Below are 15,780 nucleotides of genomic sequence, written 5' to 3'. Positions count from 1 at the left end.
TCCCTGTGGGTTAGCTTATCCCATCTCTTTTCCCCGCTTCTCACTGTATGCTTTCTACATTGGAATAAACTATGCGATGTGAGCATTTTAATTAGAACTGTATCAAGGTTATTTCTCCCATGAATTTCTGGTCAATTTTTGTTTAATATTTCCATTTTATATTTATAATTGATAATAATTACACTGAAGTGGGTAAGTAAAATAGCATTTTAGAAAAGTATTTATTTAGTCAGGGCTGGAACTCAAGTGGAAAGTTCTTGTCTAGTAGTCAAGGATCAAGGTTCAATCCCCAGGATTACACACACACACACACACACACACACACACACACACACACACACACACACACACACACACACACACACACACACACACACACACACACACACACACACACAGAATTTGATCATCTAAAGAGAGCACTTAACTATCACAGATATGTATTGCACTGACAGCAGACAAAAGAATTCATAATTCAGCAAGATAAAATCATAGCATCTTAAAACTAGTCTCAGTTCAAACTTTCATTGAACTGGATGTGAGACAACAATTTACTAGAGGCCACTGTGTAAGTCAGAACAGAAGCTAGCACTGTCTAAAGAAGCTCCGGGCTATTTGAGATCGTACTGCTGACCCTTCCTGGGTCCTGTGTAATGACCAAACACACATTCTAGCAATGCTATATAATGGCTGAAAATAGAAACTACAGCTGTCACAATTAACAGATTAACAGGAAACGATACACAAACAAACAATGTCTGTTTATTAGCATGGCTTGTTAGAGGTGTTACTAAGACATTTTAAGTGCTAGGACTTGTGGTTCTTTCTTGCTGTTAATTTGATCATTCTATTACACATTTCCACCTCATCATTGAAGACTGAACTTCAATCATTTTAAGTTAGTTGACTGTAGCTGGCAGTTTATACTCAGTTCTCTAAATGCTTAAGTCAAGAGAAGTTTTATTTCTGTAAAACTTTCTTGAAAGGAGTATAAATGCTGAATGTTGCTAGGTATTTGAGGCCTAAAAATGAGTATGATTTAAACAATTTGGATGAGCAAATGCTTTTACTTCAATCCACATGGCAGGCACTATCTTAAATGGAAGAATATTCATCATGGATAAGGAATTTAAGAGATTTAATTGGTGTCTGCCCTTGCATTTCTTTTACTATTTAGGAATTTTGCTTGAGAATTTTTACTTTGCTTCACCTCCTGGTACCATGCCCACATCCAAAGCAGGAAGAATGGGAGTGACAGGGGAGAGGTCTACGATTAGTGTCATTTTCACCCATCACAGAAGTTAGTTATCAAAATGATTTCTTGTCACAAGTAGCTAGTGAGCGCTCAAATTGTGACTAAAATGACTAAGAAAGTGGAATTTTTACATTAAAGGTCTCTACACTATTAGTTGAAATTCATGCAAGTTTAACCCATATGTGTTTAGCAGCAACCCTATCAGATGGCAGAGGCTTACATTCTTTATGGCTACAAGTTCATCAGCTGTTAGGACAAAGAGATTACCTAACCTAAAGGAAGGATGTTTGGGAAAGGCATTTGGCAGCAACCAATAAAAGTATGCCACAAAAGGTAAATAAGGTTATTTGTAAAGATGATACTATACTGAGGAAATTCACAGCACACAAATGTACAACTGAAAAAGAAATTACATTTAGGTTTTACAAAGGGAAATGAAAAGCGGGAATCATTTAAAAAGGGGTTAAGTGAAGCTTCCAGAAGGTCACAATCTGGTAAAAACAGAAGATGGATATATAGGAAAAATTGCTAATACTAAATATGGCTATCCATGTTTGTAATCTTTAACACATACATTTAAACACATGTAGACATGTGTTTACTATATATATATATATATATACATATATATATATATACATCCATATATGCACATTGTTAATACAGTTTCTCTATTGAGAAAAAAATAAAGCATCTCTGAATATATCTCTGGTATCATCTAGGAGCCCTTTGTGATGTGGCAAGACAGGATTTGCAGCACAGATGTGTTGGAATGTGGTCTATCTACCAACTTTAAGGCAACAGTTGACATAATACAGTTTTATAGGACTCTATGTACATAAGCATAGCTTAACAAGCAGTGTCTCAGATTCTACCAGACTTCCTTTGTGTACAACTACACACAGAGTGAAAAATCGGAAAGGTCCCATAAAGTCTCACAACTGCAAGTGGTGTGGTGGTGTTCTGAGGCCTGAAGGAGGATGAGCAGTAGATAGACCAGTTGGGCAAGAAGTGTTCCAGTGCTGGAGTAGTTTAATTCAAGCACAGATTGTGGTCTGATTAAGGGTAAGAGGATAAATTTCAGACAGTGTCACCCTCTGAGATCTTTGTAGGTAGAAAGGACTGTCTGTCACACTAGGTCACAATAATAACAGGGTTCTGTGCATTCCTAAGGCTTCAGCGTTGTTACTTTCCAAAGCTCTTTCTAGCTTTAAACTACCATTTGTGATCTTTAATAACCTTTATTTTCAAAGATGGTCTCAGTGTTACCTATGCAAGAATGGCTGAAATGATCTGTTTAATAAAAACATCTTCTCTATGTTTTCTCCTTGGAACCATGGTACCAACTTCTAATGTCTTTTCTGGAGAATTCTGTACTTGAGTTAACTTTCTCAACTGCAGTAGGGAAGTTGTCAGTGCTTGTGATCAACACATTTTAGAGTAGACAAGCACGTTCACTTCAACTATAGATTTGAAAATGCTCATAGACTCTGAGCTCACATACCAACTTATGACTATGAAAACATTAACATGGTTGTTAAAAACTGCCATATTGCTACAGTAAGAAGTTTTTATTTTTTGAAAAGAAAACAGTTGATGGAGCCAAAGGTTGATGATAATGATTTCATTAGGGTTCAATCTCCAAATAAATTCAAGAGCAAGTTTGCCTTCTGAAGCAAGTGTGTGTGTGTGTGTGTGTGTGTGTGTGTGTGTGTGTGTATCATATATATATATATGATTACAAGCAAACATGGGTATCTGGTAAAGCTTTCTCATGACATAGCTATATTTAATAATCTCAGTTAATAGTTTTAAAAAAGACTATATTATTTTTACCCACAGAAACATGAAGACATATGTTGGTCAACACTGATATGGTAGGCAATAGGCATTTACATTCAACTTTAATGAAACTCAAAGAAAATGAAGCATTCACTTTTGAACAATACATTAGTGACTTTTTTAGTGCAATATAGTTACACCAGACACCCTATAGAAAACAAAAATTTGTTTCCTGGTGATTTACTTTTTAAGGACTGAACACAGGCTATCAGACCTCCTGTTACAACACCGCAGTTACACACGTGCAACCTCAGATCTAGAGTGATTCTCTCAACTTAGTGTATTTAATTAGACAGTGCTGCACACTATTGAGTCTATATAAATCTCAAAAAAATCTATATAAATCTCAAAAAGTATTGATCAAATGATCAGTTATTCAAATTTGTGTAAATGAATTGATAAAGTGGAGGTCAATTTCTCACTACTGATAAGGCATTAATAGGATCCTTGGAAAATACCCTTTGAAATAATCTTTTTCTTTTGGGATAGGGTATTGCTATGTATCGCTGGCTGGAGCTATGATAGTAGGTTGCCTGGGATGGCCTCCAACTCCTGCCTTGCTCTCCTTCTTACTCACCCCAAGGCATGTACCATCACACCTGGCTTCTGAAACTAACTTTATAGGGACCTTACACAGTATTTTCTCATGTTCTCATTTAAGAACATGCTTCCCCAGATCCTGTAATTAAAGGTCAGAAATCTCTCTTCCCAAGGGTGGAAAATCTCCAGTGCTAGTTACCTAGAGACTTCCTACTCTAGGTTACATCCATGGGACCTGGAATCCAAGAATTGTTTTGTTTAAAATTCCCAAGGCTACTTCTATACCAGGGGCAGGCCTTTTCCCAGAATCCTCTTCTTATAACATATGAACCAAAGGAGAGACTTCCGAATGTCCACTCACACATGCAACAAGTCCCTCCTTCTTAAGGGGACCTGTCCCAGAAAACAATGGCATTTGGGGAGTCTGTACGCCAACAGCTCAGGTCTGGCTTCCACTTACATGTCATGTTTCAAAGTGGAACTCCCAGGGAGAAGAGAATTCTGTGTACATACCCAGGCGCTGCAGGTTGTTTATGAAGGCGTATTTCTCAAGGTCGAATAAAACCCGTTTTATTAATGTGATATATGCCTTGTAAACGTGAAGCACAGGGTAGATGAGCCCAGGCCTTGCAAGCGTTAGGGTGAGGCCTGCAGCCTTGATAGAACAACAATAAACTCAGCTTGCCTTTCTGGGCCGGTTTGCTCCCTGCTCCCACTCTGGACCATCTGAGCTACCTTCTGACCAAAGAGAGAAACTTCTTTCCCAAGGCCACCATGCCAGCCGGGAGTCAAGTCCCCTCTGCTGAAGGCCAGAAACAGCTTGATGTTTGCTTTATTGGGGTGTTTGTTTCTAGGGCAGGTAGGAGGTAGGGGGAGAAACTTGTCTCCTGACCCAGGTGCAGACCACACAGAGGAGACCTTACCCTAGTGCGGCAGGAAGGTGATTGCTCTCAAGGTAACTTGGTTTCCAGCACTTTCTCCCTGGGCTCAGGTGAAGGAAATTCAGTCCTCCAGTCCCCAGTGCTCCTCCTGACCAAGAGGCAAGTTCCTAGGGGCGCCCAGGGCGGCTCTGTCTGCTGGGGAGGGGACTGCGAGGGGAGCTGCTGGGCTGGAGTTGGGATCGTTAGAACTTCCTTCCACAAGCATCACTCTCCGCGCCCACAGCGAGCGCGGCCCGGGTACACACCTCCGGGCGCGCCAGGCCAGGTCACCGAGCGCAACCACGCCTGCTCGGGGGGCGGGGCTGGGTCGCGGCGTTGGGGGCGTGGCCGGCCCGGATTGGGCGGAGCTTTGGGATGGGGGGCAGATAGGGGCGTGGTCTCTGCTAGAGGCGTGGCCTGGACTGGGGGGGCGGAGCGCGGCGGGCGAGGCGGGGTCGAGCAGAGCCGGGCCGGGCGGGGCCTGGGGAGGAGAAGGCGGCGCTCCCGCTGGACTGTGCAGCGGCTCTGGGGACCCAGCGGCCGTGACCCCGAGGCTCCAGCGAGAGGCCGGGCGGACAAAGAAGCATGTCGGCGCCGAGGAAGGCCCGTCCTCCGGCTGCCATGAGGCTCCGCGCCCCGCGGGGTTCGCCCTGCGCCCTCGCCCGCCCGCGCTCCGGAGCCGCCCGCTAGGCCAGTGCGCCGTCCGCCCGTCCGTCCGCCCGCCCGCCCAGCGCTCGGGCCCCGCAGGCCTGGCCCGCAGCATGGAGCCGCCCCGGGGCCGCGCGCAGCGTCTGCTGCTGCCGCTCGCGCTGCTCGCCGTGCTGGGAGCGGGCGGCGGGGGCGTCGCGGCGCTGCCCCCGGGCTGCAAGCAGGACGGGCGGCCCCGCGGCGGCGGCCGGGCGGCGGGCGCCGTCGAGGGGAAGGTGGTGTGCAGCAGCCTGGAGCTCGCGCAGGTCCTGCCCCCGGACACGCTGCCCAACCGCACGGTCACGCTGTGAGTAGCCGCGGGGCGCGCGCTCCTCCCCACCCCCTTTCCCGTTTGCCGCGGCGGCCAGGCACCCCCGTGCCTTTGTGTGGCTGGAGCTGCGGGCCGGGGTTGGGGTGGGATGGAAGGGGGTACGCCGGGTTCTCGGGGTGGGGGGGCGGGGTGGCCCGACGAGCCTCCCCCCCCCTCCCCCGGCTTCGCTAGTTTTGCAAAGTTTAGTTTTCGGGTTCCCCGGCGCGGCGCTGGTGTGTCTGCGCCGGGCCACGTGAGGATGCGAGTACACACGCTCGCTCGGGGCCGAGTTAAAGCCCATTCATCGGGCTGGCGCCGCGGGCGGACGCCGGGGCCCTCCGGGCCGCCCCCCCCCCCCCCCCGCCCCGGCCCCGGCCCTCCCTCCCCCCCGGCCCCGGCCCCCTCCCCCGGCCCCGGGCCGCCTCCGGCTTCTGTGTCAACCAAGTTGTGTCCAGATCGCTTTTCGCAGGACTGTGTGGACGTCCCCCGCTTCCCCCAGCCATGGGATCCCCACCTCCGGGATTCTCCCCCCGTTCCTCGTTTGTGATCTCAGTGTCAGGACACCTACACAGTACACTTTTCACCAGATGGAGCTGTGTGGAAAAGAGGGGAGGAACAGGCGAGGAAAGTGGTGCACCCGGCTTCCGGGCCCTCGTTCCCAGCTGCTCGCGTGGAAAAGCCAAGAAGTTCAAGAACTGAACTTTTCTAACTCCAGGGGACTCTTGCTTTTCGATTGACTTTCCCCCTGGAAGGAAAGTTTTGGTTGCTGCTGTTTGTTGTTTGTTTTGGTCATTCACCGTGCTTAGGACTCAGAGTCTAGCCTTTATTCTATTTTTCTTTTTGCAGGCGCTCTTCTGCCAACTCTAGCTGAACATTTTGGCCCTGGTGACTAGATTTGTTTTTAATTTTTTTTTTTCCTGAACGATGAATTGGTTTGGAAAAGTCTTTAAGTGTTTCTAATGGATATTTTGTCAGACTGAAATACGAGTCCCCAGGCTCTGTTTCTCTGACGTTGTTTTGGTTGGTTTCCTAAAAAAGAATCAAGGCTACCACTGGGAAACCCTGAAGTCAGGGCGCTGCGTGATTTATGGAGCAACTCAAAAATGAGGCTTAGAATACAAATTCAGCAGAAGATATATAGACGAAAGTTATAAATCCAACACCTTTGTTTACTCTTCATTTCCATTTCTTAAATTAGGAAAGCTTTTACCCTGGAAAATTGCGCATGAGTGATGGATCTGTCTGTTTATGGTGGCTTGAGGGTGACTCGTTTTTTTATTTTGTTTGACTCAGTGACCAACCATCATGTCATAGTTCTTTCTTGCACAGTTGCTTTGAAGTGGAAACTTTGGGTATGGGACTTTTAATTACAGTGTGAGTTTAGTGAAGAAAAAAAAAACCCAGTGTTGAGGTTCCTTGGAAGTCTGCAAAAATTAGTCATCTTGCAGTGACTTTGTAAACATTTTAGGTTCTGGGTCAAGCACAGAGTGCACTACATTGATTCCTGTTTAGGTCCAGTTTTTTTTTTGGAAATGTCAACAATTCCAGCTGCTTTTGATTAACTAATTGTAAGTTGTTGATTTTGTTTTGCAGGAAAAAAAATACTAGCTATCTACCTATCTATGTATGCTATGTAGGAAATCACATCTTAGCCTATTATCAATTGAACGATTGTCCTAAGTTTTTTGTGAGCTAAGATATAATTTCCTTTGAAATGTCATTTAAATCCTTTTTCTTAAATCTGAGAGCTTTTTGGATGAAAATACGATGAATAAAATTCATTTAATGAAAGGAGATAGTTTATTAAGAGATACATGAAATCTGTTAAGTTAGATGGAAGTTCATTCCTGATCATTCTGGCCTGGTGGAGGCATTTTTACTGTATGAGGAATCCAGCTCAGTATGAACCAATGGTAGGTCCAGTTTCCTCTAGTTATTTTGTGCCTGGGACCTTCTGTTAGATTCTTTCTCTACAGTTCTCATATTTTCCCCTCTTTTTTTTTCCTGCTATCCTAATACTTAATTGAACTTGTTTTTAGCTGAGTGGCTTCTTGGAATAGGTCTCATGTTGAAGACTGGACTTGTTGTGTAGGACTTGTCTTGTTGTATAGGACTGCTCTTTATAACCACAATCTTGCTGAGTTGCAGGAACAGATTTATTCTTCTACATGCTGGAGTCCAGAGTTTAGAATCAAGATGTCAGCTGTACCAAGCTTCTTCCTTCAGCTTCTGATTTTCCATTATTAGGTTTGTGATAGTATGGCTCCACTCTGCATTTGGTGTTCTACCATTTGAGACACACTTCTGCCTCTAGCTTTTTGATAGTTGGTTGGAGATAAGAGTCTCTTAGAAGTTGGCTACCAGTGACTCATGCCTATAATAGTAAACTAACTTGCCTGTAATGTTGCCTGTAATCCTAATTACTCAGGAGGCTGAGATCCTGGTTTGAAGCCAGCCCAGGCAGGAATGGAATGTCAAGACATGCTTATCTCCAATTAAATGCAAAAAGCCAGAAGTGGGAGCAGTAGGTTACAAAGCTAAGGAACAGCACCCTGGCCCTGAGTTCAGATCCTCAGTGCGTGCACACACACAGAGTCTCTTGGATTTGTTTGGTCAGGCTATGTTTAAACTATCATCCTCGTATCTCAGCCTCCTCAATAGTTAGGATTATAAGCATGAGCTATCTGTACCTGGGATTATAAGCCTGAGCTATCCGTACCTGGCTGCCTTCCTTGAGTGTCTTTGTGTCTCAAGTCATCTCTTCTCTCATAATGATACCAGTCATTGAATTTAGAGTTTACCACAAGGTCCTATTTGCAAAAAGTAAAGAAGAGACTGGCAATTAGGACTCGGGGATATGTGTGTGTGTGTGTGTACATATATAATATATACATACATGTTTACATATATTTATATTATATCTGTATATATACATATATTTGTATATATTTCTTTGTGTGTGGGGGATACTATAACTCACTATAGGATAGAAATAAAATTATGATTCAAGGCTAGGGATGTAGTACAATGGTAGAGTACTCCCCTAACATGCACATCTCCCTGAGTTTGACCCTGCACAAACAATCTTCATGATCTCCAGGAAATTGCAGGTATTTGGGAGGAGAAATTACAAATATGGGATGTACATATAGCAAAAAGAACCAAGAGGACAACCAAGGACTTGGGAGCATAGTTGGTGTAGTTGATGAGCTGAATACCCTGAGCTAACCCTAAGGAATGCTGAATACCCTGAGCTAACCCTAAGGAATGAAAGATAGCAATAAAGAAAACAGAAAAGGGACAAGGAAAGGAATGGGAGGAGTTGGAGTGGGGGATTCAGCATGCCCAGGCTTGCAGAGACCAGTGTTCAGATGGGATGCTTTGAAGTGGTCTTTTTAGAATATCCAGAGCAAGGGTCCATGTGGACAGAAAAGAGAGGGCAGGCTCCTTGATTGGAGGGCGAGTGTGTGTGTGTGTGTGTGTGTGTGTGTGTGTGTGTGTGTGTGTGTGTGTGTGTGTGTGTGTGTGTGTGTGTGTTGTGCTGGCACTGGGGCTTGAATTCATGACTAACTTTTTCACTCAGGGCTGGCCCTATTCCACTTGTGCTATACCTCCACTTCCAGATTTGTTGCTGGTTAATTGGAGATAAGAGTTTCATGGACTTAACCTGTCTGAACTGACTTTGAACCTCCTTCCTCAGATCTCAGCCTCCTGAGTAGCTAGGATTACAGTCATGAAACCTGTGCCCAGCTTCTGTTTTGAGTTTTTAATGGTTTTAGATGTGGCTAAGGGTTTTCTGTGAGTTTTCATGTAGTGCAGGGAGACAATCAGTTGGTGAGATTGGGAAGATGCAAAGAAAGGATAAATTTCTATTTGGCTATTCTATTTCTATTCAGCCGTGTTAGCTCATTTCTGTAACTGTGTGTACCAGAAGCAGACTGGTAGAAATTCTTGAACCTGTTTTCTCAGGCTCTCATGTATACTTTTTTCAAGGGTTAGATAGCAACTCTCATTTTTGCATGCAAATTAAACGAAGATATACCTGCAATTAATCATTTCTGCAGAAAGATAAATTATTTACTATGCCTGTTTTATATGCAACATTGCCTGCAACTTCATTAATAGAAAGTGTACTTTCCTATGTGGGTTTCCTATGTGTACTTCCCTGCAGTTGTTTTCTGGTGATTCTAGACAAAGTAATAATTTTCAAATTACTTCCAGTTTGTTAAGAAATATAAGGATGAAGTCTCCGTTTTTCTCAGATGACTTGACAGAACAGTTCATGAATTAATGTTTTTATTTATAAACAGTTAAATTTGTTTGCTGTGAGAGAACTGTTAATTATTTGGACTTTGCTGGTATAGACCAGTACCAGGCATAAGAAATGTGTGAGTTGGGGCTGGGAAGATGGCTCAGTGGCAGGAGTGCTTGCCTTGCATGCATGAGGCCCTGGGTTCTATTCCTTAGCAACACATAAACAGAAAAAAACAGAAGTGGCGCTGTGGCTCAAGTGATAGAACACTCGCCTTGAGCTGAGGGACAATGCCCAGGCCCAGAGTTCAGGCCCCAGGACTGGCAAAAAAAAAGAAAAAGAAAAAAGGAACAAAAAAGAAATGTGTGAGTTGTTCAGAAATATGGACATTTGTGGAGATGATTTGTACTGTAGGAAGCAAACTCTGAGGGTGCAGTTAAAGGATATCTGTAAGTAAGTAGTAAATATGATGAATGAGGTAGAAGTCTGTGGGACTGTCAGTGGGAGAGTTTTTCTTTTCTTTGAGGAGTGAAGAATAGAGTGCAACCTGTAGGAAGGGGGAGTTTGGACTGGAGGGTAAAAGGCCTGCTGGGTAAGGGGAAGAATTGCCCAGTTGGGCTGGAGGGACTGTATTCGGCCACTGATGGGAGGGCTACCTTGGGGACATAGGCCTGCATATGGTCTCTCAGAGGCTTGCTGGATTGGAACCTTGGGGAAGAAGAAGAAGAGCAAGGCAGAACCACAAGGGAGCATTGAGAATTGCTGAAAGGAGACTCAGCAGGGGCATCGCAGAGGTTGGGGAAGCAGAGGGGGATCTTTGTTATCCAATAATGTTTCCAGATGGGAGTGGCTGCACTGGTAGAGCCATCTTGGGCCTAAAACCTTAGGGTTAACTGGGTATGGTAGTTCACACCCATAAGCCCCAGCCATGTGGGAAGTTTCAGTGAAAGGCAGCTGACAATCTAAACACCTGTCCCACCACCCACCAACCCCTTCTTACCAATCCTACTTGAGAAAGTAACTAAGGCTGGAAAAGAAAAAAGAAAAACAGGTTAGGAGCAGGGCTCTGAAAATATTCAGGAATTGGGGCTTTCACCGGTTGAGGATAATGAGAAGGCACATATACCAGGCCGTTAGGGATATAGGATTGAGGGGAAGTTTGAGTTTTCTGGGCATTTTGGGAATAGGATTAGTGTGTCTCTTAAGGGAGTGAGACATGATCATGGTAGGAGAGTTGCTTTGGAGCCAGAGACAGGTGGAAGCTTTTGATAGCAACAAGGGCGTTTCCTCTTTACCGTGGTAAGAGAGAAGTGGAACACGAGGGGAGGCAGCTCCTGCCCCACTGCCTTCTGCTCCAAGACAGCGGGTAGGAGGAGCAAGGTGGGAAGGGTGTGAAAAGACCCTTTGGGAAAGTGAACTGCCCAGTGCAATCGGTGGTGAGACTGTCCAGTTCTGCTACACGATCAGATTCAAGTTCAATGGCAGATGGCCCACACTGCCTCATTCCAGCAGCATTCTGCCTGGAGATGCAACTGCTTGTGTAGCATGTCAGTTCTTTGCCAGATGAGTTTACCCACGGGAAAGGAGGCCAGGGATTAGACCAGAAACCTGGCCTGAACATCCTACCTAGGGAGCCACTGGACCCAAAAGAAAAGAAAAAGAAAAGGTCGTTATCTCTGACTTCTAGCTCTTACGTTTCATATAACCTGATTTCCCAATATTTGCCACAGGATTTTTTTGTTTGTTTTTGTTTTATGATCAGCTGTTGAGACAGTGCTAACCTGGTAGGCCTGTGTTGAGAGGAAGGGGTTCAGGAGTCAAATAAGAGGATCTGATGCTTTCTTGCAAGGGTTGAACTCAGATATTTGATTCTTGGCCCTGCCCTACCTCTCATTGAGGGAGTTTGTATGTGGGTTCCTGTCATCTTTCCTTTGGAATCTGTGGAGTGATAAATTCTAGAACCTTCACAAGCCAGCTCAGTGATTACAGAGGCCTTAATCACTGTCCTTTTTGAACTGGGTAGCTGTCAGCGGCAGGTATTAATCTCTGGGCTTGGTGTCACATCTCCTCCCCCTATCCCATGTTAGTAAAGATGTACACTAGTGCTGAGCTACATCCCTATACCTCTTGAGTCTCTTCGTGACTCCAGTGTTCCTCTCACAATGCACAAACTCTTGAGGGAAAGGACTCAGACCAAGCTCAGCACAGCACCTGCAGTATGGGTGGGTGTATCATTTTGTTTTTTATTGCTAACAATGATATGAAAAGGGGACTGTTAAAAATCAGAGAAAGTGGGGGCAGATGAAAGAGCGATAGGTATTCAGGTATTCTAACAAAGAAGAGTTTTTGCTTATTTCCTTTAAAGTCGCTTAAATACCTACTGGGAATATTGCTTAGAAATATTAAGGAATTTGTTGCCAACTCAGGCATTTGGTTCTTGAGTTTATGTCTGAAGTTTTTCTGATATGACGACAAAATGTTGCATGACCCAGCCATGTCTGGATCCTGTTGCTTCTTGCCTGCTTGGAGTCCTGTAGACGAGGCGTTTCGCAGAGAAGGTGGTGGGTTTGGCCTCCTGCCAAGTCCACACACAAATACAAGTGGTTAGAGAGCTCCGTCCTTATGCCATTCCAGCTTCTGATCCCTGAAGCCTGGAAAGATGATTTTTTTTTGTTTTAAAAGACAGAAGCAGAAATTCCTGAAAGTAGTTCAGAAAGTGAACACAGTAGCTTGAAACCCAATTATTATTACTATTTTTTAAGTCTTAGTAGTTTCCACAAAGATTAAGGAGCTGCAGATACAAACTTGCTTCTTCAGTTTTCAATTGTTGCCCAAGTTTATGTAATTCTTATAACTCAAAATCATTTTAGTGTTTTATGAGTGGTTTAGCTTGCCTCTGTGTTCAACTAGACATAGCTTCAGCCAGAAAGAGAGCTTTAAAAAATGAGCAGTTCCTTGTAAGGTTAGGTTTTTCCTTTTTGACTAAACTTTTCATCAGTTCTGCATATCCTGTGAGGGAATTCCTTTCTACAGAGGGTGGGCTGGGATGGAGAAAGATCCCAGAGAGCCCTTTTAGTAACAAGCCAAGTACTGAGCAGATAATAGGCTTTGCGTTTGAGTATTTTACTCAGCAAAGTCTGTTCAGGGCCTAGAGGGCACTTGCAAAGTTTAAGGGGTTGAAATAAAAAGAATCCAGAACCTTCTTGCTCTTTCTTTCATCCCCAGACCTCCTGATCTTGGGTGCAAAGTACAAGCCCCGATTTGAGTCTGTATCTTCCAAATGCTGGAATTTACTTCTTCAGTGGTATTCTAGATAATAAGTACCTAAGAGTTTTTTAATCAATTGCATTCTTTTGGCAAACAGGTTCTCAGCCCTGCTCTGCTTGGGGTAGTTTGGGTGGATTTAGGGGACTCCTCAGGCATTAAACGACTATTTTGGCCTGTTCGACCTAATCTTGCATGCAGTTCTGGAGCTCCTGCCTCTTGCCTGCTTAGGTGTATAGTATCTGTTGTGTATCTTTTTGGTTAGATATGATCAGCCAGACTAGTTTTCTGTGATAAGATTTTAAACCTCTATCTCCCCTCCAGTGTCACACTGCTAAGCTAGCAGAGAATAGCTGGAGACTGCTTGTGGAGTTTTCGAAACTTTAATGAACAGTGAGCGTTTCTAAAATGGAATTTTTTTTTTTTTTCCTGGACTGCTTTAGGAATGATCTTGCTCTAAGAACTGAGTGATGTAGATCCTTTCTTTCTGTGGTGCTCATTGCTTTTTCTGTCTCAACTGTCTCCTGGGCACACAGCTTTTTTCCAGCCTTGAGTTGGGCAGAGCTGCAGCACACAGTTACTTCATTGTTTGCACAGGCCGTTTTCAAGGTGTTCACATGATAACAGGGCACACACAGAGATTGGTGGAGCTCTGTAGCATGGTACAATGAAGTGACAAAGGATGCTTGAGGCCCGGCCCAGGCCAGTATCCATGCCAATCCTAGTTTCCCTGTTACCTGGCTGGTGAATTTACTGTTAGTTAGCGAATGTCATTTGAATCGCCAGGGAATATTAAACTCAAAGGCATGCTTGTGTTCTGAGGGATGGGGCTCCTGGTAGATTCTGATGTCACCTAGATTGAGAATGCATTGAACATTCATGCAGTTACCTAAAGGGTTCATTGTACTTTCCAGCTGTCATCTGTTACAGCAAAACAAGATGGAAATAGGAGAGGAACAAATTGAGGAAAGCTGCCTCTTTGGGAGGGAGGGGTCGAGACTGATGACATTAAGAGGTTTCTAGGGAAGAAAATATAGAGGTGAAGATGCAGCCTTGTTTGTAGGCAAAAGAGACTTGTCAAGTTGAGCAGCGATGCCAAGTGTGGGGTAAGAATAGTGAATGTTAGAGATGTGATTGTTCAAACAGTCTCAAGCATTTGTCCAACAGTATTTAAAGGTGAGGAGAAGCAGGTAACAAATCAGATATAGGTATAGGCCCTGTCCTGTCTCCTTAATCCTTTCTTGAGATTTAAAATGAGAGATTAATTTCTTAGCCTTATTGAGAGACCCAAGCACCCCATGAATGTACCATCTCTGGAAAAATGTATCACTCTTTCTAGTCTGATAATCGAAAGAAGCTTCTTTTACTTTGTAGTCTGATAATAAGTGAGGTTGAAGATAATTCAGTGTATCTATAGAAGAATCATTTATTTATGTTCACTTACAAACATTTTTAGTTTCAATGTTTTTTGTTTTCCAGTTGACAGCTGAGGTTTCTAAGAAAACAGGTCATCATGTTGCATTTATTTCATTATTTTCTTGCTTCCTTTTGGATGGGTCTGAAGCAGACTGGAGTGAGGCCTACCTAGTTGTATTGGAGATTTTATGATTGACAGGTATGTTGGAGAGATTTCAGAGCACAGAACTTGTGTGCCAGGCTGAGAACCTGAGAACCAGCATTTTAAATTCAGATACTGACCCTCTTAGTCCTTTATCTTCCCCATCATATTTTACCTTCCTCAGTTTAAATTTCATACTATTTGAGTTGTGTATATCTACCATCTCTTCATTTCTTTCCAGGTGACCACCATGAGGAGAGGGGAGAAGACAGGTCTAAAGAATTACGTGTTCCAATATACAAGAAAGTAGACCAAATTGTCCATCATTGTCACTGTCTGTTTTGAGTTTTTATTAAACCATCGTGATTCTGCCTAATGAGAGTGCCAGCATGCCAAGAGAAAAATCCATTGGCAGAACTGGTGGCTTTGTGTGTGAAAGGGCTCTCCCCCACCTGCAGCCTAAGGTGTCTTTCCACAAGTGCAAATAAGCATACCCCGGAACTCCCAGGCTAGGAGGAAGGAAAGGATCCCTGGGGTTACTCAGACTCCCCAGCTCCCACCCCGCCCCAAACTTGGGGGGCATAGTGTACATGGTGTGATTGACAAATGGGAATGAACTCATGCCTCAATGCGAAGGCATTTCTCAGTTAGACTCTGTACGGTTGCATTGTGACTGGCTTCATCTGTGCCTCATCTCTTATACTTGGTGCCAGAGACTTCTCCCTTGATCCATGCAATGATGTGCTCATGGTAGATCTAATATCAAGTGTGGGGGAAGAACAGTAGATGTTAGAGACTAGAAGGGCATATGGCCTTTGCTTACCTCACATGGTGAATGGGAGAGAAGATGGCTTGTAGGTGGTATTGACTAAACCCTTCTGAGATGTTAATGGAAGGAAACTTTGATCAGCCCTAGAGATGTAACTAATAATGCAGGTTCTCAACACTGTTGTTAAAGTTTTCTTTCGTTAAGCCTTCTTGAATCTAAGGCTAATTAAATTGATTTCTTTCCAATCAAGATAAGACTCAAAGAAGCCTTCTTTGTTTGGTTGTGCAATTATTCCTGACTGTCTTCTCATGAAAAGCTGAAGAGAAATTGACTACCACTGCCTTCGTCTGCATGGCTGTGTTTAAGACAGATATGCTTTCTGT

At 44.0% G+C, this 15,780-nt stretch overlaps 1 protein-coding gene across 1 annotated transcript in view; it reads left to right on the top strand.

The window, feature by feature from the left end:
• Positions 1 to 5,318: 5,318 nt before the first annotated feature.
• The window catches only part of Adgra3 (adhesion G protein-coupled receptor A3), a 99,767-nt gene continuing 89,305 nt past the window's right edge, over positions 5,319 to 15,780 (top strand). Inside the window, exon 1 of the mRNA XM_042674795.1 lies at positions 5,319 to 5,551. Within this exon, the coding sequence (XP_042530729.1) occupies positions 5,319 to 5,551 (233 nt within the window). The remainder of the gene's footprint in view (positions 5,552 to 15,780) is intronic.

This window comes from Dipodomys spectabilis, unplaced genomic scaffold, assembly GCF_019054845.1.
Source record: "Dipodomys spectabilis isolate Male_0828 unplaced genomic scaffold, ASM1905484v1 ptg000021l, whole genome shotgun sequence".
In the NCBI taxonomy this organism is placed as follows: Eukaryota; Metazoa; Chordata; class Mammalia; order Rodentia; family Heteromyidae; genus Dipodomys; species Dipodomys spectabilis.
Note: the sequence above shows the minus strand (reverse complement) of the source record. Positions and strands in the feature narration are given on the sequence as shown.